At 39.6% G+C, this 20,841-nt stretch overlaps 1 protein-coding gene across 13 annotated transcripts in view; it reads right to left on the reverse strand.

Moving 5' to 3' along the window:
* Positions 1 to 20,841, reverse strand: part of sox6 (SRY-box transcription factor 6) — a 624,359-nt gene that overhangs the window by 333,171 nt on the left and 270,347 nt on the right. The window contains exon 1 of one of the 13 annotated variants that reach the window (XM_048545914.1): positions 947 to 1,043. The exons of the other annotated variants lie outside the window; for them this stretch is intronic. Within the exon in view, the coding sequence (XP_048401871.1) occupies positions 947 to 955 (9 nt within the window). The 5' untranslated portion in view covers positions 956 to 1,043. Of the gene's footprint in view, positions 1 to 946; positions 1,044 to 20,841 lie in introns of those variants that run through there. 13 annotated transcript variants of the gene reach the window in all.

Consider the following 20,841-nt stretch of genomic DNA (forward strand, 5'->3'; position numbering starts at 1 on the left):
TAGTGCTTTATGGTTCTTTCATCGGGACTGAAACACCCACTTCTTAAAAATCTTGTACAATATCGTAACTGGAAATGTGCCAGCAATTAATTGTGATCTAACAGAAATAAAATTTCACATTCTGAAAGAGATGATCAATTTAGGCAGAGATAGCAAGAACTGCCAATGCTGGAGTCAGAGATAACACAGTGTGGAGCTGGAGGAATACAACAGGACAGGGTCCCGACCCAAAACGTCAACTTTTCTGCTCCTTTGATGCTGCTTGGCCTGCTGTGTTCCCCTAGCTCCACACTGTGTTATCAAGTTAGACAGCATTGGTGAGAAGGAAACAGAGGTAACACTTAGGTCTGACGTAGCTTATAAGAAAGAGTTGAGTGGAATAGAGAAAACATGAAAAATGGGATGGAAGATCAGAAGATAGGCAAGACTCATTTCATACTTAAAACTGTTTTAATTTCAGATTGTCAGCATACACGGTACTCTACTATTCATTACGTGGTTCAAGTGTGGTCAGAAGCAAGTTTAGGACAGCTTCTCTAATTTTCAAATCTGTTCTTCTGTGAATAAACAGCTCATTTATTTAACAACATGACATAATGGAATGTCTCAAATCTGCTTTCATAATCAACAATTTCCAATATATTCCACATGTACTCACTGGACAACAACGCACCAAGAAATAAGGATGTGTTTAAATTCTCATTGCTATCGTCTCCAGTAAAGTCACTGAAATGATCCTGTACACACTGTAGGAGTGACTTCAAGTGTTTGACAATGCATTTATCTTCAGGTCAGTATTTTGAAACATAGTCAGTATAATGGCTAAAGAGAAAGCACAGGCACAATGGAAATATTGGGTACATTAAGCAAAATATTTTCACACTGATGCCAGAACAATTGCAGCCATTATATGTTGTAATATACTGCTTGACTACAGCTACTTAACTGTATGCATGATAGGTAATACAATCACCCAAGTGTTGAAAGTACACTGCCAGAGGAAAAATTCCAATGTTGTTAGATCAAGGTATGCCAGTTTAATCATTCCATTGTTCTAGTAAAGAGTAAAATGTAAAGAGTAAATCATTTCACAATATTTTAGTGTTAAAAATGGTCTTTTAATTCATAAACAATTTAATCATGTATGAATTACATAGCATAATCCCAGCCAGTAACATAAAAATGATAATTAACATAATTATGTATAGTATAGGATATCTATATTACAGTTGTGTACAATAAATATTTTCTTAAAGAGGTGGAACATCTATGGAAAGTACTATCCACGGAAAGTATTCAGTGTTGTCTTTTTCCAAAGAAATGCATGTACTTCTTCTAAATAAATGTAATTTCCTACCACATTGTCAAAGCCCTAATCTAGGTTCTCCACCCAACAGAGCTAATCCAGAGCAATGCAAGCATGGAACCACCTGTTTTTGAGTTATGTGGGTACTACACAATATTAGTAACAAGCATTCTTTAAGTTAAAATCTACTAGGAAGCCAGCCTAGCATTACAACCCTCCTTTAGTATTGATGGAGCAACTGCCATCTTCAACGACACTCACCGAGTAGTGCTAGCAAACCACTATCACCTCTGTCGAGCTGAAAGTTTGAAATGTTCTTTTGGAACTTATATCCCCTTTTTACATTAACAGAACACAACATAAATAAGATTTCCTTCAAACTTTCTGTCCCTTTTTAAAGCTACTATTTTATGTCAGATAGTACCTGTCCTGAAATTAGCAAACATTTACTTTCCAACTTAAATTGGTTAAGAACTCTGCTAAAATATCAAATGAATGGCATAAGCATGAATTTGTTAGCACCAGCAACATTACTTTACATTTATCTTTGTTTTAAACACTAGGAATAATTGAGTTGCTTCATAATGTTATGTAGAAACTGTTGTGATATCAAAAGCAAAGAGATAATGGAATCATACGCATTCTTTCCTGGAAACATTCTCCTTATTTCTTCCTTTCGTCAATGCAGCTTTTTTGTTCTCAAAATATTAACTCTATCACAAGCCAGCATTGGTCAATTTGAAACTCACAAAATGCCATCAGGCTGTTTTTCTTTTTGGCAGTTTCTTTCAGAATGTTTCTTCTAACAGTTAATTACCACAAATTAATTTTTCATTTTGCTAAAAGTGGTGTTGGAATACACCAAATTTCTTTCGCAGATTTGCAGGCCAGTGGCATCTGGATCGCTGTTGGCTTCCTAGCTTCTGCCAATTTTTTCTTTCCTCTAACTGGCAACTAGTAGGTACGAGAATTAGAGATTTTCTCTTTTTATGAAAATCCAGGTGATGAGCCAAAGCCTTGTACTGCATTCATCCAAACACTAGAGGGGGAATCAGGGTTTTCTGTTGGAACTAAGCCACTGCCATTGCTGATCACATTAATTGTAATCACCGAGGTATTTCTTTGCATTGATATGTTTCGAAAGCAAACATTAAGCTTTCTTGTCATAGACGGTTCGAAAGTATTTACAAGATGTATATGAATAATTTGAAAACAATTAATGATGAGTTAATACATTTAAAATTTGACCAACTCCCACTTGGAGACTTTGTTTAGCTATAGGCCACTGCTTGGCTGGAATGAGTCACAACTAGCATATCATTTACAATATCTGTTTCCATCTACGAACCGATATAATTCAACCGGTGAATTGACTTAGGGGTAACTTCAAGTAACACAGTTCAATGACCTTCATTCAGTCCCTTTGAGATAGGAGAAATTGATGAAATGCTTTAAATGTGTCATGACAGGTTTTAGTCTCAGCAATTAAATGCAAAATAATTTTGATTTTGTATAATGAGGGAGAACAGTTTGCAAGGTACATTTGGCACACTGATGCTGGAAGTTATGCAAACTATAATACGCCAACAAACTCCAACCAATCTATTCACTGCCAAGAAAAATACAACAAATGAATCAATTATAGTTCTGCAAACAAAGTGCATAGTCAATATTAGATGCTCTGGTGCCTTCCATACATGCTAATGTCAACAACTGGCAAAATACAAATTCTCTGATACAGATCTTAAAAGCAGAACATTGGAGGTGCATGAAAAGGCCCAACTGAACAATGGACTTTATATCAACATTAGTAAGGGACGGTAAAGGGAATGATGGGAAAGACAAAGGCTGAAAGTGAGAGATTAAAAAAAAGATTCATTTGATTTGCTCCCTTAAGTAATGGCTCAAACCTTGACAACTATATAACCATCAAGAACACACTATGAAGAATGAATTGCTCTAGTCAGTGTTTGTAATGTGTAATGAAACCATAAATATAGTCATCTGAAAAGAATTACAATACCATATATATAATATATGTATATTTAGGGACAAGTGCAATTCATCAACATACAAAGGAAATGTGGGGCACAATCTACATAAGTTACCACTGAGTTGCAACACTGCATTTTTCCTCCAATCTTGGACCTTCTCTTTCCTCTCTTCTGCTTCATTCTCCACAGAAGAAATCAGGCAAAAAGGTTACAAAGTCTAAGTAAATCATGGATTACATCAAAATCAAAAACAAAAATTACTGGAGAAACTCAGGAGGCCTAGCAGTCACTGCCCTTACTGATCACGTTAATTGTAATAATGGAGGTATTCCTTTGTATGTTTGATATGTTTCGAAAGGAAACATTAAACTTTCTTTTCATGGATGCTTCCAAAGTATTAACAAGATGTATATGAATAATTTGAAAACAATTAATGATAAGTTAATACATTTAAATATGACCAACTCCCATTTGGAGACATTGTTTAGCTACAGGCTACTGCTTGGCTGGAATGAGTCAGAACTAGTGTATCATTTACAATATCTGTTTCCATCTATGTACCAATATAATTCAACCAGAGAGAAAGTAAAGTTAACTTTTTGGTTCCAGCGAGCCTTCTTCAAAACATTTCTGAGAAAGGGTCACTGAATCCAAAACATTAACTCTGTTTCCTCTCCACAGATGCGGCCAGACCAGCTGTGTTTTTGGGTTTGCTCCTGATTTTAAGTTTTTTGGGGGTTTTTTTGTTTACTTGCTATTTCAAGTTCACGGGAAACCTGATCTGACAACGTCACTAAACTGGAAATTCTGCTGTAGCCAAGTGTGGAAAAACAATTGCAAGCTAACTTTTATTGTGGCTTACTAGTTTCAAGATTTTGACCCAAGGGTGTAGTAATAAAATTACTACTGGATTCCATGCATAGTTAACATGAAGAGGTCAAATAACAAGCACTAAATATGTTTTGATTAGATATGGACTTCCTTAATGCATCTCATATTGTTAGGAGTACACAATACGTTCCACTCCCTGGTGCAATAAGATTTGAAAAACAGTTGAAAAATGCAGCTCAATTGCTGCCAGATATCTCTTTTGGGAAAAATGTGATAAAATTAAGAAACTGCCACTTCTTCGCCAGAACATTCTAAGTTTTTTAGGGAACCTGAGATTCATAACATAAAACTACATTAGTAAAATTTTACTCTAATTGAGCTGATAGTTTCTGTCAATGAAGAGCAAATAAAAAGTGATTCAATCCCGGTATTAACACTATTATGTACAGAATAACAGACAGACAGTTGCAAGGTAACAGCACAACCTTTTGATACAGCTTTAGACACCGGGGTAAATCACAAGAGAAATTGTGAGAACTTCGGAGACTATCTAAAATCAAAGGCTGTTTCAGTCTTTAGGTTCCTCTTGTCTATTAATTATTGGGCAAATATAAATCAATGAAAATAAAACTGATGGACAAAAACTCTTATTCCTTGCAAAAAGCAAATACTAAAGATAATGGAAAATCCGAGATAAAATCTGAAAATGTACGAAATACACTGTAAGTCTTGCAGTATTTGTGGAAAGAGAAAACTGAAATAACATCTGATGAGTTTGATCATAAGTGGAAAACGTTAGTGATGTATCAGGGCCTGGGCAAGTACAGAGGCAAGGAGAGTGGTGGAGATGAACGATGTGGGGAAGAAGAGGAAGAACAAGATGGAAATCATGTGATAGGAAGAAAGATTTCACTCCATTCTATTGAAAACTTTGACTTTTGTTCTTCCCCTACTGCAACTCCATTTCCTTTGGCTTCTGTACTTGCACAAATCCTGTTATATTGCTAATTATTTCCAGTTCCAATGGAAGGTCATTGACCTGAAATATCAACTGTGTTACTGTCTGTGCAGGTGTTGGCAGATCTGCTGAGTGTTTCTAGTTTCTTTATCCCGTTTTGATGTTTGTCATATACAAGTTGTTTCTAAGTCCCAGATTTGTTCCTTATTCTAGTCAACTTTGGTATAATCAGAGAGAGAGCTTTGGTTAAATGCAGCCATTTGGTTTATTCCTGCAACAATTAACGGGATTACTTTGTATGGAGAATTGAAAAATATCTACCTATTAAATGCTGGGAATTACTGAGAATAAGTACACAAGAAAATGTGGATCAAGAAAGAAATATCAACCAGGTTTCCATCTGATGGCTACAAAGTTAACCACGCTGGAAAGTGAGTATGGAAGACAATCATATCAGGATCAACAGAAATAGTAAGAACTGCAGATGCTGGAGTCAGAGATAACAGCAGGCCAGGCAGCATCAGAGGAGCAGGAAAGCTGACATTTCGGGTCAGGACCCTTCTTATTTCTGAAGGAACCCATTTCTGAAGAAGGATCCCGGCCCAAAATGTCAGTTTTCCTGGTCCTCTAACGCTGCCTGGCCTGCTGTGTTCCTCCAGCTCCACACTGTGTTATCCATATCAGAATCATATTGGTTTATCTGTGATATACTATTGGTTAATACTCTAAACACTAGCTGTCAAGACCGATGCATGATCAATGAGGAAACAGTAGGGAGTGAGGAGAATCTATGAACCTTATGACAGCCTTAAAAAATGGAAAGGAGAATGATAAATGGCAAGGGTAAGTAACAATACATCAAGAAATGGCAATGATTTGATATCATATAGCATGGGCAGCACTTTCCAAACCCGTGACCACTTCTCTCTAGAAACAGAAGGGCAGCAGATCAATGGCACAACATTACCCGCAAGTTCCCTTTCAAGCCACACATCCTGACTTGGAAATATCTTGCTGTTCCTTCAGTGTCACTGAGTTCTGGAATTTCCTTCCTAAAAGCATTGTGGGTCTACCTACAACAAAGTGACTGCAGCAATTCAAGGGATGGCTCACTATGATCTTCTCAAGGACAAGAATTGGACAATGAATCCTGGCCCCGCCAACAATGCCCATATCCATGAATGAATTAAAGAAAATGTCTAGGTGTTGGAAGGCAAGATTATGGAAGATGGATCAGAGAATTATTCAGGGAGGGTATCAGGTTCAATTTTTTAAGGCAAAAATGCCACACAAAACTAGCACAGATTTCTTCACCAAATGCACACTCACTTTGAATGACACTGCACTTGAAGCAAAGACTCATGAAATGGACCTCAGTATTAAAGAAAACAAGTAGTTTAATTAACAAACAACAAAATTTCAGAGCAAGTAAATGATGATTTGGCACCTTTTAATCAGAGTTTCCTGAATGTTTTTTGGGAAAACAGTTTCAGTTTTGATGTGGTAAAGCTGTGCTTGAGAGATTTGACAATACATGACAGGAGCAGCAATATACAGATATAAGAGTAAGTTGATAGTCCAAGAAGGCTAGACTGACAGAGCTTAAACAGGATCTTAAATAGGGCACAACTTGCCATTGATTTTTTTCTCACGTTTTTCCTATGATTTTATAGAGCTTTTCTTTTTCATAATCACGTTCATGACAGTTTGATTTGGAGAATGCCAAAGGCTTCACCTCCAGGTGTTTATCATCTCTCACGTGGTATAAATCAAACCATAGCATGCAGCTAACTTTTTACAGACCAATCATTCATTTTGCATCTGTGAATGAGACTTCAAAATATACTGCATTTTTAATTAAAGCAGAAAATCTCAAATGGAGTAATATTTTCAGTTTTTCCTTCATTTCAATCTCCAGAATAATGCCCAACTAATTATGTAAAACAATGCATCCTAACAGTGCCATTTTCACTTTTTCTTGTCACTAAGTATCTTTATCCTAACAATGCCAAGGTAATGTTCCATCATGACCAAAATCTTTCCACTACTTCATCCAAGTGACTATTCTCAATGTGTCAGCTAAGGCAATCAGCGAGGGCAAATTATTCGCCTATATTATAAACAGAGCAGATCCCAGTCCAGAATGTAGGTGATATTATTGGGTGAATTCCTTATATATTTATATGATGTTCCTCTCAACACACAATTTTCATTTACATTATACCATTAATTTGGCAAATATCTAAAGGTATTTCAACAAAGGAGGAAAAGAAGAGAATAGAAGTAGTATAAGACAGTAGACTATTAGCCAACAAAGGAGAAATAAAAGTCTGATCAGATACTTTTTTTGAAAAAATGAATTTTATGGAACCTTATTGGGTCAGCCCATGGCCAGAAGTGGCACAAAACAGCTGGTTGTGAATGTTTCAGTTGGCATAAAATTGGCAGAGAAGATTTCTGTCGCAGTAACAAAAATAACTTTGGTTCAGCATAAGGGTTAGATCATAAGTTAGAACGATGGTAGCTTTTAGAATAAGATAAACCAACATAACAGAGAGAACAAAGAATCTTACTAATTAAAACACAAAGATTTGTACAAACTCACAGGGACAGGCATCTGGAAGAGGCAGTCTGATAAGAGATGTTTGGGAACAGACAGTCTGAAGTTTGTAGTTTATCATGAATTAGAAGCATGATACCACAACAACAGCGATTCTTTAGGTAATTGAATATGGATAAATTAAGAAATGCAATTTACACATAATTTTAAGATTCTGTTGAATTCCTTTAAACCAATCTCATTGGTTTCACCTTACCCCAAACGGGTAAAGCAGATGACCTCTAAAGAGTGCCAGCTTGAATTTGAGAAACTAAGCAATGGCAGCTTCACAACCTAAATAAGTGACCCTAGATAATGATATTTTGAATAAATTGTTACATCCCAAAGATCAAAATTGGTGGTGGGTGGAGGGGTTGCGGTGGAAGGACAGAGATATTATACGAAATATTAGGAATTCAGGGAAGATTCTTGAGTTGGGAAAGTGATTGAGTGTCTGTCCTACCAATAGAATTTGAATAGCTGTTATCTTATTAAGGAAAATAATGTAGAAATATTTACAGTAGGGACAATAAATCTTAGAAGCAATCTCCTGTATAAAACACACATACAGACAGCATGTGAATAGAAGGAGTTATTATTGCACCTACAAAGTACAGGGGCAGTGTTGGTTTGATATTCCAAGGACAGGTTAGAAAGAAGCCGCACACAACTGATTGGCTAAAGAATTTTAACAATAGGTGTAACCATACAACTTTATATAAGAACCGATATTCTGAATTTTACAGCAGTGAGTAGAAATTAGCATTGTTTTGTATCTCCTGTAATAACTGCAAGGATTGGAATGTAAGATCCCAAGGATTAATGATAAAGATGTACGATAAACATCATGAGATGATGGGAGAACCTAGGGTTGTCCGTAGGAATGTCCATCATTGATCAAGTGTTTACAGAATTGGATGTACAGATTAGTGGGTGGAACAATGACAATGTTGCATGTAATTATTGTTATGCAAAGAGTATAAAAATTATGTATTTTATTGGGCAAGCTGGAGTGGCCTGAAGACCTCTCCTCTGATTTGAGCTGTTATTAAGAGGGCAACTGGTCTCCATGTGAAAGCCTGATTTGGAGCAGTCTCTGGCCTCTCCCACATGTGTGGTAAAGGACAACTGAATAAAAACAGTTCTGTGATACTAAACATGGAATTGAGACTCCTCTTTAAAATCACTCTCCAACAGAAAAGTAGAGAGGTGGAGGTCTTTAGAAAGGAAGTGCACCCATATAGGTTACTAATCAGGTGAGGCCCACGAGGCACAGGTTATGTCAGAAAGTTATGTGCTTATATGTATATTTATCTTCTGCCCTGTTTCCTTTTCCCTATTTCCTGCAGCTGTATGAAGGAGCAGGTCATTCTGTAATATTATTGGTCTGACAATTAAATTCAAAACTTTGTGCAGGGTTAGCTGTTGAATGGTTAAGGACTTGCTGCCTGGTTTCATTCTTGCTGGCTCACCTGGTTTTCTTTGCTCAACAATTACCTTGGCAACCTGTGGGAGGATTTCGCACCTGAAAGTTCACAGACCTGCTATTAATTAAAACCTGCCTGAAGAGTGACAAAAGATTACAGTGTTGGTTGTGAAGTCAAGGCGATGCTATGTGTCACAGCATTTAAAAGCAAACTTATACTCATGCCTGCAAATCACATTGTATTGGCCAGAAAGTTGATGAGGCTTAAAAAGGGCCAAAGATAAACTTCTAGCCAGAGTGTAAATGCTAGTGCAGTGGCAGGAAGGGAAGACCTTTCAACAATTACATTAGCTGAATTCACACTAGAAGGAGTTCAACCGCAAAGGGAAATGACATGGATCAAATAGCCCAGGAGATGGTAGATCAGGGTAATATGATCAAGTGCATCAGATGTTTTAGGGAAATTAAGGAAGGCAAGGAAGGATGCCACCTGTAATCATGGGCACAGAAGAATATCATCACATTTTAGGTGGCCGTTAACTTTGTTATGTCGAAGGAATTGGCGCCTCAGCTAAAATTGCAGGCAGAGGAATGCATTGCTCAGTTATCGATTAACACTGTCACAGGGAGGATCCACATCCAATATCCACACATGTATGTGGACTTCACCAGTTTCAAAATCTCCCCTTCCCCTACTGCATCCCTCAACCAGCCCAGTTCGTCCCCTCCCCCCACTGCACCACACAACCAGCCCAGCTCTTCCCCCCCACCCACTGCATCCCAAAACCAGTCCAACCTGTCTCTGCCTCCCTAACCGGTTCTTCCTCTCACCCATCCCTTCCTCCCACCCCAAGCCGCACCCCCCGCTACCTACTAACCTCATCCCACCTCCTTGATAATAAAATGTGAGGCTGGATGAACACAGCAGGCCAAGCAGCATCTCAGGAGCACAAAAGCTGACGTTTCGGGCCTAGACCCTTCATCAGAGAGGGGGATGGGGGGAGGGAACTGGAATAAATAGGGAGAGAGGGGGAGGCGGACCGAAGATGGAGAGTAAAGAAGATAGGTGGAGAAGGTGTGGGTGGGGAGGTAGGGAGGGGATAGGTCAGTCCAGGGAAGACGGACAGGTCAAGGAGGTGGGATGAGGTTAGTAGGTAGCTGGGGGTGCGGCTTGGGGTGGGAGGAAGGGATGGGTGAGAGGAAAAACCGGTTAGGGAGGCAGAGACAGGTTGGACTGGTTTTGGGATGCAGTGGGTGGGGGGGAAGAGCTGGGCTGGTTGTGTGGTGCAGTGGGGGGAGGGGATGAACTGGGCTGGTTTAGGGATGCAGTGGGGGAAGGGGAGATTTTGAAACTGGTGAAGTCCACATTGATACCATATGGCTGCAGGGTTCCCAGGCGGAATATGAGTTGCTGTTCCTGCAACCTTCGGGTGGCATCATTGTGGCAGTGCAGGAGGCCCATGATGGACATGTCATCAAGAGAATGGGAGGGGGAGTGGAAATGGTTTGCGACTGGGAGGTGCAGTTGTTTGTTGCGAACTGAGCGGAGGTGTTCTGCAAAGCGGTCCCCAAGCCTCCGCTTGGTTTCCCCAATGTAGAGAAAGCCGCACCGGGTACAGTGGATGCAGTATACCACATTGGCAGATGTGCAGGTGAACCTCTGCTTAATGTGGAATGTCATCTTGGGGCCTGGGATGGGGGTGAGGGAGGAGGTGTGGGGACAAGTGTAGCATTTCCTGCGGTTGCAGGGGAAGGTGCCGGGTGTGGTGGGGTTGGAGGGCAGTGTGGAGCGAACAAGGGAGTCACGGAGAGAGTGGTCTCTCCGGAAAGCAGACAGGGGTGGGGATGGAAAAATGTCTTGGGTGGTGGGGTCGGATTGTAAATGGCGGAAGTGTCGGAGGATAATGCGTTGTATCCACCTCCTTGACCTGTCCGTCTTCCCTGGACTGACCGATCCCCTCCCTACCTCCCCACCTACACTCTCTCCACCTATCTTCTTTACTCTCCATCTTCGGTCCGCCTCCCCCTCTCTCCCTATTTATTCCAGTTCCCTCCCCCCATCCCCCTCTCTGATGAAGGGTCTAGGCCCGAAACGTCAGCTATTGTGCTCCTGAGATGCTGCTTGGCCTGCTGTGTTCATCCAGCCTCACATTTTATTATCCACACATGTATGTGTTGTGGCCAATGCCGCTGGCATATGATTGGGGAACTTGCCCTCGTTCCTCTCTTCCCACCACCGGCCCACTCGACTTCAAAGGATAGATGTTATTTGTTGAGTTCCTACAGTCACACCAAACTGAAACTAAATAACAGAACATACAGCAGAATTAAAGCTGACACCTCCCTGTGTAAATGGTTGAGTAGCACACAAGGCAATGTATTTGCCAAGCAAACCACTGGAAAATCTAACAAAATGTGTTTTTAATCTCATCACATTATTTCAATTACCATAATATTGTCCCAGTAGCTAATAGTAGTTGGATCTTAAATGTAAATCTCTTTGTTTTAAGGCTATTAGTTTTGTTAATCTAATATTTATCTTTCATATTCATCAAATAAAACTCAGATTTAGCTAGGAACACAATCTGTATCAAGCAGGGTTAGCCAATCTCGAATGCTGAAGTGCTTTGTTTTTGTAAACGGCTGCAATCAAACAGCATTTACATTAAAGTGGTTCAGGCTGCTCACTCACACAGTACAAAATGAAAATCTGATTCAAGAAAAACCAATCTTCAACTGTAAATATGTCTAAATTTGAACCTGAGACACATAAATTTATCAAGAGATGTTAACATAGATTATAGGGGACCTTGTACTGAAGGACTTTAAATTATTATTGAAGATACAATACACAGAATTATTACAGTGCAGAACAAAACCATTCAGCCCACTGTACCTGCACCATTTCTACTACCTTGTGTCAATCTCCTCTGTTTTCTCCATATCCCTACACTCCATTTCTATCCCAATAATTTTTCAATGCTGTCTTTAATACTTCCGTTGAACCTACCTCATCCACATTTCCAGGTAGTGCATTAGATACTTTAACTACTCTGTGTGAAAAACACATATCTCCCTTGCTTCATTTGCACATCATTTTAAATCAAAGCCCTCTCATTCATTTTTCCTTTACATATTGGATATATGGAATAAGTAATGCATATATTTTAATAAATGCATTATTACAGACATATGTTACTCATACTGAATACATACATTAAAAGCTCTGCAATGACGATACTGAATTGGGCATTGTTTGCATTTACAGAGATCAGAGGCACTAAAAGATGGATAGGAAACTAGCTGCAGGGCCATCTCAGACACAAGTAAAGGCAGCAAGTGAAAAGGAAAATCAATTTGGGCAGTGTGGATCTGTGGCTGCTGTGTCATTACATTGCCAGGTAAGGGATAACACCTGGTTACCGACACTTGTCCGGGTGCACAGAGGCCTTTTAAAGATGGCAGAAGTGGAAGAGATATGAGTCTTTCAGCAAATATTTGGTAAGTGGTGAGTTGTTCAGGGAATGGTGTGTGGTAAAACGGGGATAGAATCAGATGTAAGCGAGGCTATGGGGGTAGGGCAGGTGGCAAATGCGATGTGGTTGGTAAGGCACGATGAGAAATGTTATTGAGACTCACAATGAGAATCCATTGGAGAAAACTCAATGAAACTTAGGTTTAGCCAAAAAAAGATCAGTCCAAACAGGTCTATGATCTGCACAGTTTCTGAGGAAATGTTATTGTCCTATGTCTCTCTCTTTGTAGATGCTGACAAACATGCTGAGAATTTGAGTTTATAGACTCATACAGCATGGAAACAGGCCCTTCAGTCTAACTTGTCCATGCTGACCAGATACCCTAAATCAATCTAGTCCCATTTGTCAGCATTTGGCCCATATCCTTCTAAACTCTTCCTATTCATGTACCACTCCAGATGCCTTCTAAAGTTGTAATTGTAACAGCCTTCACCACTTCATCTGTCAGCTCATTCCATGCATGCACCGTCTGTGTGAAAGAAGTTGCCCCTTAGGTCCCTTTTAAGTCTTTCCCCTCTTACCTTAATTCTATGTCCGTACGTCCTATGTTCACACCCAAATCATTCATATACATGATTTTTTCAGTGCTGCAGATTAACTAACACTGACCTTGTAATCACTTCTTGTGGTGCACAGTCTTGCTGGCTCGGCCTCAGAAGAACGTATTAGGAAATGAAGTTTAGAAGCAGGTTGCTTTCCAGCTCCTCTGTCTGCCTGGTTCGTGGATTGAGTTTTGGGGATGGAGGAAGAAAGGGAGAGTGCATGCCCCCATACTCAGCTGCCCGTGTATGTGTACCCAGTTCATTCCCCATCTCACTTAATCACTCGCTCACAATCAATCAGTCTCAGCCACAGTTACACTCTCACACACTGTGAAAGGAGGTCAGGAGGGAAGGTAAGAACAAAGAAACTGTAGAATGACTCACTCTCAGTGACAACTTTGCAGGAGGTAAACTCTGAAGCTGTACTGGAAGAGATGTTATCAAAGAACCTGTGGTAGAATCTTCATCTCACTGACCTGCTGATGTGACAGTTGTTGTAGTTGATGCCAGTTCTTTTTCCTGAGTTTCAGTAACAGGTAAGAAACTTCCTGACAATGGCAGTGTTCCCACCACCACATTACAGTTCATTTGTCAAAGCTCTAGTCTCAACCAGAAACAAAATCAGAAAGGCAGATTCCACATCAGCGCCTCATGATCAGCAAATATGGGGATGGCAGGGCATGCCACAACTGGGGCGCAGGCCTTGTTGCAAATGAAAATGAACCCAGGGTACAGAAATTCAGCTCACATTCTAACACTCTGACTGTCATTGGCTATTGCTCATGGAACCAAAGGATCCAGTCAGAGAGACGGGTCTACACAGCATCAAGGGCATAGGGTCAGTGAGGACCAAAAGAAGTGAGACACTAGGAGCTTTGCTTTTTACCTTGTGGTCTGTTGGTATCCAGATAAATCTGAAAAAAGGTACTGAACACTGAGGAAACTACTTAAAAACAAGGTCCAAACTAAAGTCCACACGTTCAGCAGTAGAAGTGGGGCTACGAAATCTAACAGGAACTCCTACTCAGCCGGAACTGAAGAATATTATTCATTCCCCAGTTATTCTGTTAATTAGGCTGGTCTACATACCAGATTGGCTACTATGGGCACTGACCAGCCACTGCCACAATGACCCAGTTCCGCTAAAAGAATGGGCCTCTGTGATTAGTACTGCCTGCCCCCCACTTTCTGGACACAGTGTCCCCAGTGAGAAGATAAAACATAATTACCACAGAAAGTGTACTGTGGTAATTCCTACCCATATTGTCATGGACAGATGCATTAGTGATTGTTAAATTGGTCAATACCAGGTCAAATATGCTTTTCAATCTGTTTGGTTCCCTCATCACTTTTACTGGCCCAGTGTGAAAGATTTGACCTTTGGGATTTCATTAGTTCAGACATAGAAACGCTACTAAGCTACATTTGGTGGACATTGAAGTCCCCGATTCAAGTGTACATTATGTACTCTTGTTACCCTCAGTGTTTATTCTAAGTAGTGTTCAACATGGAGTAATATTGATTCAACATTTCCTTGCCAATTCATATAGTCAGCAGTCAAAATTGAGAATTTCCAGGGCCACTTTCGCCTAGCTCTACACCACTCAGCAGCCACCATTGCTGGGCCCAGCCTGTGGGAAAGGACATACTCAGAGCTAACAATGAAGTATCAAAGAAACTGGTATAACACTGGATTTAATAACGATGCTTCCAAGTCTTTGATAAGATAAATTTTAAAAATAGGCTTTTGATTTGAGTAAACATCAGGGTTGTTTGTGCTTGCATGCTGAACACATTCCTTTGTCTGATAATTGAGTCAAATCTCAAACATCTTATATAAACAACTGCCGGAATACACAAAGGAAATTCACACAAATGCATTAAGAATTAATGGGTTAATATCTTAGAGTAAACACAAAACTAAACTTAATTCATGTCTCTTTATATTTAACAGGACTATATATCTAAAGGTTCCAACTCCACACCTGGAAAAATGAAAGAAAATCTACAAATGCTGACCATCTGAACTAATGGAGAATATTAAAAATGTGGTAGATCAATTAAGAACTAAAGGAAAAAGACAGGTTAACATTGTTTTGAATTCCAGGGAATGATCTCGTACACCTGCAGTACAGTTCTGGCTTTTTCCACTTCTTCCCCACAAAATGTGTGATTCATCAAAAGATTACTTTCTTGTATAATCCTAAAATATTTGAAGTTCAGTGCTGCAAGACTGAGTATGAGAAAACAAAACCCTACTAAAGCCCATCAAACAACCATTCAACCACAAGGGTGTGGCTTGAACAATCATTTGACCCAGCTTTACCTCAATACACACCAGCAAACAAAAGATGCTCAACATGCCTGGTATAACATATCATTGGAATAGTCCACTCAGTCCATGTAACAAAATATAGCCTGGCCCAAAGACACCACCACATCAGTAAAAATCCAAAGCTGTCAATAATCACAAGCGAGGAACTCAGATGTTTATTGATAAACTCTGCGCAGTGTAATAGCTTTAAGGCATGCTTCTGTTTCTAATTTTTACATTTAAATTTTTCTTGTGTATTTGATGAGGAACTCGCTTTATGGGTGTTTTCCTGCACTAGTATCCATATCTCCATCAATTACTCAAAAGGTACACTGAGATTTTGCCTGTTATTAAAAAGTGTGGTGTTGACGTTTTGTTCAAGTGAGAGATCCTGACCCTTCCCACACTCCTGAGAAAACACCACTGGATAAATGTGTCATTCAGGCACTTAAGGCACAGTGGTTCAGTGATTAGCACTGCAGCCTCACAGCGCCAGGGGCCCGGGTTCGATTCCAGCCTCGGGTAACTGTCTGTGCAGAGTTTGCACATTCTCCCCGTGCCTGCATGGGTTTCCTCCGGGTGCTCCGGTTTCCTCCCACAGTCCAAAGATGTGCAGGTTGGGTGGGTTGGCCATGCTAAAATTGCCCGTAGTGTTCAGGGGTGTGTGGGTTATAGGGGGCTGGGGATGGGGATGGGTCTGGGTGGGATGCTTCAAGGGGCAGCATGGACTTGTTGAGCCGAAGAGCCTGTTTCCACACCTTAGGGAACCTAATCTTAAGTGATTATCTGTCAGGTTTTGTAGCCAGTCAGGTCCTGTGGCAGGAACCACCTGTCCCCATTTGAAATTGCTGGCCAATCAGAGGCAAGTAGCCACTATGTGCAGTACCATCAGGTCAAAGTCCTTATATGGGGTGTGGAACATTGTTTTGTGGATGTCTATAGGCAGGGGTACAGGTGGGATAGTAGGACATTTCAGCAGGTGAGCCATGCTTTTTTTAAAAAAATCTGTGCCTTTGATTTGCAAAACTGGAGCAAGTAGAGGCAGCCATCAAGTCCAGCAGGCAGGCTGCCTTGTTTTCTCAGTGCAAAAGGCTGCCCTGCCGGGGGTGTGATTTTAAATGAGGTGATGTTGGATGGAGCCCCTAAACTGGTCATTACCTGGCTATTTAAGGGCTTTAATTGTTGGCACATTGGGAAGGTTGACCATGAACATTTCCATCCAAACTTTAAGGAAGGGTAGCTGGAATGGGGCGGGTATCTCACCACTGCCAATGACTTCTACCACTTTCCACATTATCTTTCCCACCATTTTTCAGGAGGCAATACTCCCATCCACAGGTTTGGTCCATGGTCATTCTTCACAACTTACCATCTGTATCAGTCCTTAACTCTGTCTCAACTACTGGGGAAATCATAAAGTAAGAATGTCACATGTAATTTCCTTAATATGGCTTCAGCTCTGCCACAAAACGTCCATCTCAAACAGTATGTGATCTTGAGCTTATATTTTATGACATAGACCCTAACTGAGAAAGGAAACAGGAAGGAGAAAGAGAAACGTCTCCTTCCAGTTTCTCAAAACTGAAACTGATAGTAAACGGAAAACAAAACTTCTGTCTGAACCTATACAAAGAAGCCATCAGCGCTGTGTCACAGGCTAAATCCAGAAGCTGAGAATAAACAAGAACACAGTTGCTTTAGCTGTCTCTGATACTTGAAGATAGCATTGGTGGATCTATGCCATCAGAAGAAATTAAGGAGGCTCTGCAAGCATGTGCCATTTTTTGGTGAAGACCATGCCATGGAATTGAGGTTGGTTGTGCACTGCTGTTGGCTTGGGTTCATGAACAAGACGAACAGAAGTTCTCCTATGGATGTCAGATTTTTGAAGGACTTCACGACTGAGTTTAATGATGGGTATGCTGAGTGGACTGTTCAGCCAATTTATAAGATCTGTTTTAATTGTATCTGCTATTTCATGTGCAATTTATATAGAGCACAATGTGTCCTTTAATTTTCATTGAACAGTTATGGGCTTTGGGTTTTGGGCTTTGGGTTTTAGAATGAAGGAGAGTACCTCAGACAGTATCTAATGTCTTGCTTTGTTTGGTTCTTGTATAATAAAATTTCTTTTTCAACTGTGAAATCCTGTGGCTGCAATCAGCTCAGTGATGATCTTATCAAGTTGTCCAGGTTTGAAGGGGCTGAATGCCATCTCCTGTTTCTAATTTATATGTTTGTATTTTCATTCTTTCAGCAAAAAACTGTGATTTGAGATTTCTTCATCAAAAACAAGGCTGCTACTCTTAACTGATATCAGAACAGTTTGAACTTCAAAAAAAATGGATGTACAATATGATGAGAAATGCTATAGAGGACAGTATTTTAATATTGTAAGCTGCAAGTAGGTAAATGCATTTTAGCACAGCCAAACTTGTAGATAGGATTGTAAGCATACCTTGCCTTTCACATCCAGTGGCTATTCTCAAATGATTCATACCCAATGATATACTTTTGAAATGCAGTCGCTATATACAGTAAGGTCCTACAAACAGTAAACCTAGCAATAACACACTGACCAGTACATGGTCAGACTGCAGTGATGTTACTATATGTCAATTGCGTGGGTTACTGTACAAAATTACTAGGCCACTGCACCACTGTATATTACAGATGTCATAACGCTTTAGCATATGACTTGACTGTGATGATACTATGTAGCAAAACTGAATTACAGCAATGTACTTACTACATAACCTTAACCATAGTACCATGAGATCATATGGTCTGAGTGACAGCGAATTTGCACTATTTTGTAGAAAGCACTGTAATCAGCAAACTACTCCTGGAGTAATGTTAAATACTTTTCCTTATCCTTTCCTTCCTTCATTGTAAATTGAACCTCATTCCAATCACAGACTACCTCAAATTTTTGTAAAATATATAAGTTCATTGTCTTCTGACTGACTCCCCCCTCTGCACTTATTCTTGTAACAATTTCAAAATTCATCAGCTACTACGTATTTTCATACAAGATGATCAATATAGCATTGTCACAAATATTCTTCCTTTTCCCTGAACTCCAGTTTTCCTTGCTGGTCACAAGGCTGCAATATATCAAAGAAAATAGGCTGGAGTTAGCAATCCAATGATGAAAGGAAACTGACCCTGTCTTTTTTCCCCAATTCAGGCATATGTGAGTGTAACAAACAGTAATGTGTTCGGACTGAGCTCTAAAAATGCAAGTTAAGTTCTCTGTGGATTTGTATATTTTAGACATAAGTGACAAGAGTGAGAATACTTGCATATTGATTATTGCACTATGACAGCCCCTCAGAATCAACAATGCACACTTTGTTAGGCTGTGAATGCCATTTGTTTTCTGAACCTGCGGGAGACTTTCAGTTTGCCTTTGATCAGTAAGTCGGTGTCTCTGAGGACCACTTGAGGCTCACTGCTTTTATTTATCTCTATGACATTAATAATGCAATTGAGACTGAAGCACATGAAGTCAGATCATCAATTTCACCCGTACAAGTGGAAGATGAACATGTAAATTATGCAACCAGATAGGAATATATTTCTTGAATGAGTTATACATTTTCAACTCAGTTTGAGGGCTAGAGTGGGAAATTATTTCTTTACTTTTCTGATTTTGAAGTCTTTGTTTTTCCTTCTTTGCTGATGAATGTTTGGGATGTTCACTCTGTTAAATGGATGCTCTTTATTTTTGATCAGACTCACAAGGATCAGCATCAGGCAATTCCAAGCCAAGAAAAGTTCCTTGTGTACAGCCCAATATGAAGTCCTCGTCTTAATCTCAGGAAAACACCCATCTTAACTGTGAAGCACCTTCCTTCTCTCCATTTCCTTCCTCCTATAACCCACAGACTCTTCAGTCTCAAACATGTTGTTATTTATCTCCTACACATTGGTCCAATTCGCTTACACCTCTAAAATTCAAACTCGCTATGATTTTGTCAACAGGCCATGGCCTCATGCTTGGGACTAAATAATACCATGAAACCAAATAATACAGTGCACTTATCACTCCAAGCAGTCAGACTGAATTAGAAAGATCAGAGCCTGCCAAAAAAATTATCTGATCCAGTAAAACCTTTACATATTTCATATTTTTATTATTGAACATCAATATGCAGGAATTTTATGAATTCAAAGTAAAAGTTAACATTTATTATTAAAAGCATCAATACGGAGCCATTTCTCTGTTCAGTTCCATACATAAAATCTAATTGACACTGACTTACATACATCAAAGCCAGGCTGAGGCACAATGTCTTGTGCTGAGCATGTTGAAGTTCAAATTTGTTCAGGCTCTTTTTCTCCCCCACCCATTAGAATGCTAGTTGAATTCAATTAAATTAAATTAAAGAGGACAAGGTTATTTTTGAAGCAGTCATCCTGATTTCAGATGTCTGCATGAAATAAAATAATATTTAGTAAAATTTAAATAGGTAATTTCAATTATCTATACTCTGGCTTGTTATTCAGGCTGGGATATGTCAAGAGGCAATATCCTTTTGACATGTACGCTCAACTGATCATGGTGTCATGGAATGCCTCTCGTCTCCACAAAACGAAGCTTTAATAATACAAAATTCATCAGAACTTAGCATAATAAATCAGTCCTTAAAAAGTGATTCTGTCTCAGAGATATTGCTGTCAGAAGATGGTTAGATTTAATGCAGAAATGACTTTTGACCATGAAAGAAAGTTAATTTAGAAAATGTTTCAAAATCCTGTTAAAATGGAGTATGATTTTTCATTAGTATTGCAATCTTTGCACTAGTAGTCTAATCATTAAAACAAAGCTTGGACCAAACCCCTTGCTGTCAACAGGGTGTAACTTCCCAGAACCTGACAAGTCTCACACATTGCAGTTTTCATATCAAAAGACACATTAGGTTCATTATCAGAGAAAGTTTGAATGATTGTTATTTCTCGTGAAATTGTGAATGTATTCTTTCAGAATTCATTTAGTCTTATGAGAAATAGTAAACATGGGAACCTCATCTTGCAGCTTGTAGGTGTTATTAACACAGGGAGATGAGAGGAACACTTAACTCAAATATTTGCAGAGACAGAAGCCGCTCCACATCTTGGTATTCATGGAGGTAGTGGCACTGCCTTCACTCAGAACCAATTTCCTGTATCTGGGTTTCAAAAACACATCTCATGGCATTTATGCATGGGAGGAAAAGGTCTGAACCAAGCCAGGGATTTTTGAAGAGAGCTTGTCTTCTGTATTGCTAAATGTAGACATGAATGAACTATGAGGGGCATGTAAGTGCTGGGGGGGTGTAGAGGGGACAGA

This window comes from Stegostoma tigrinum, chromosome 17 (genome assembly GCF_030684315.1).
Source record: "Stegostoma tigrinum isolate sSteTig4 chromosome 17, sSteTig4.hap1, whole genome shotgun sequence".
NCBI lineage: Eukaryota > Metazoa > Chordata > Chondrichthyes > Orectolobiformes > Stegostomatidae > Stegostoma > Stegostoma tigrinum.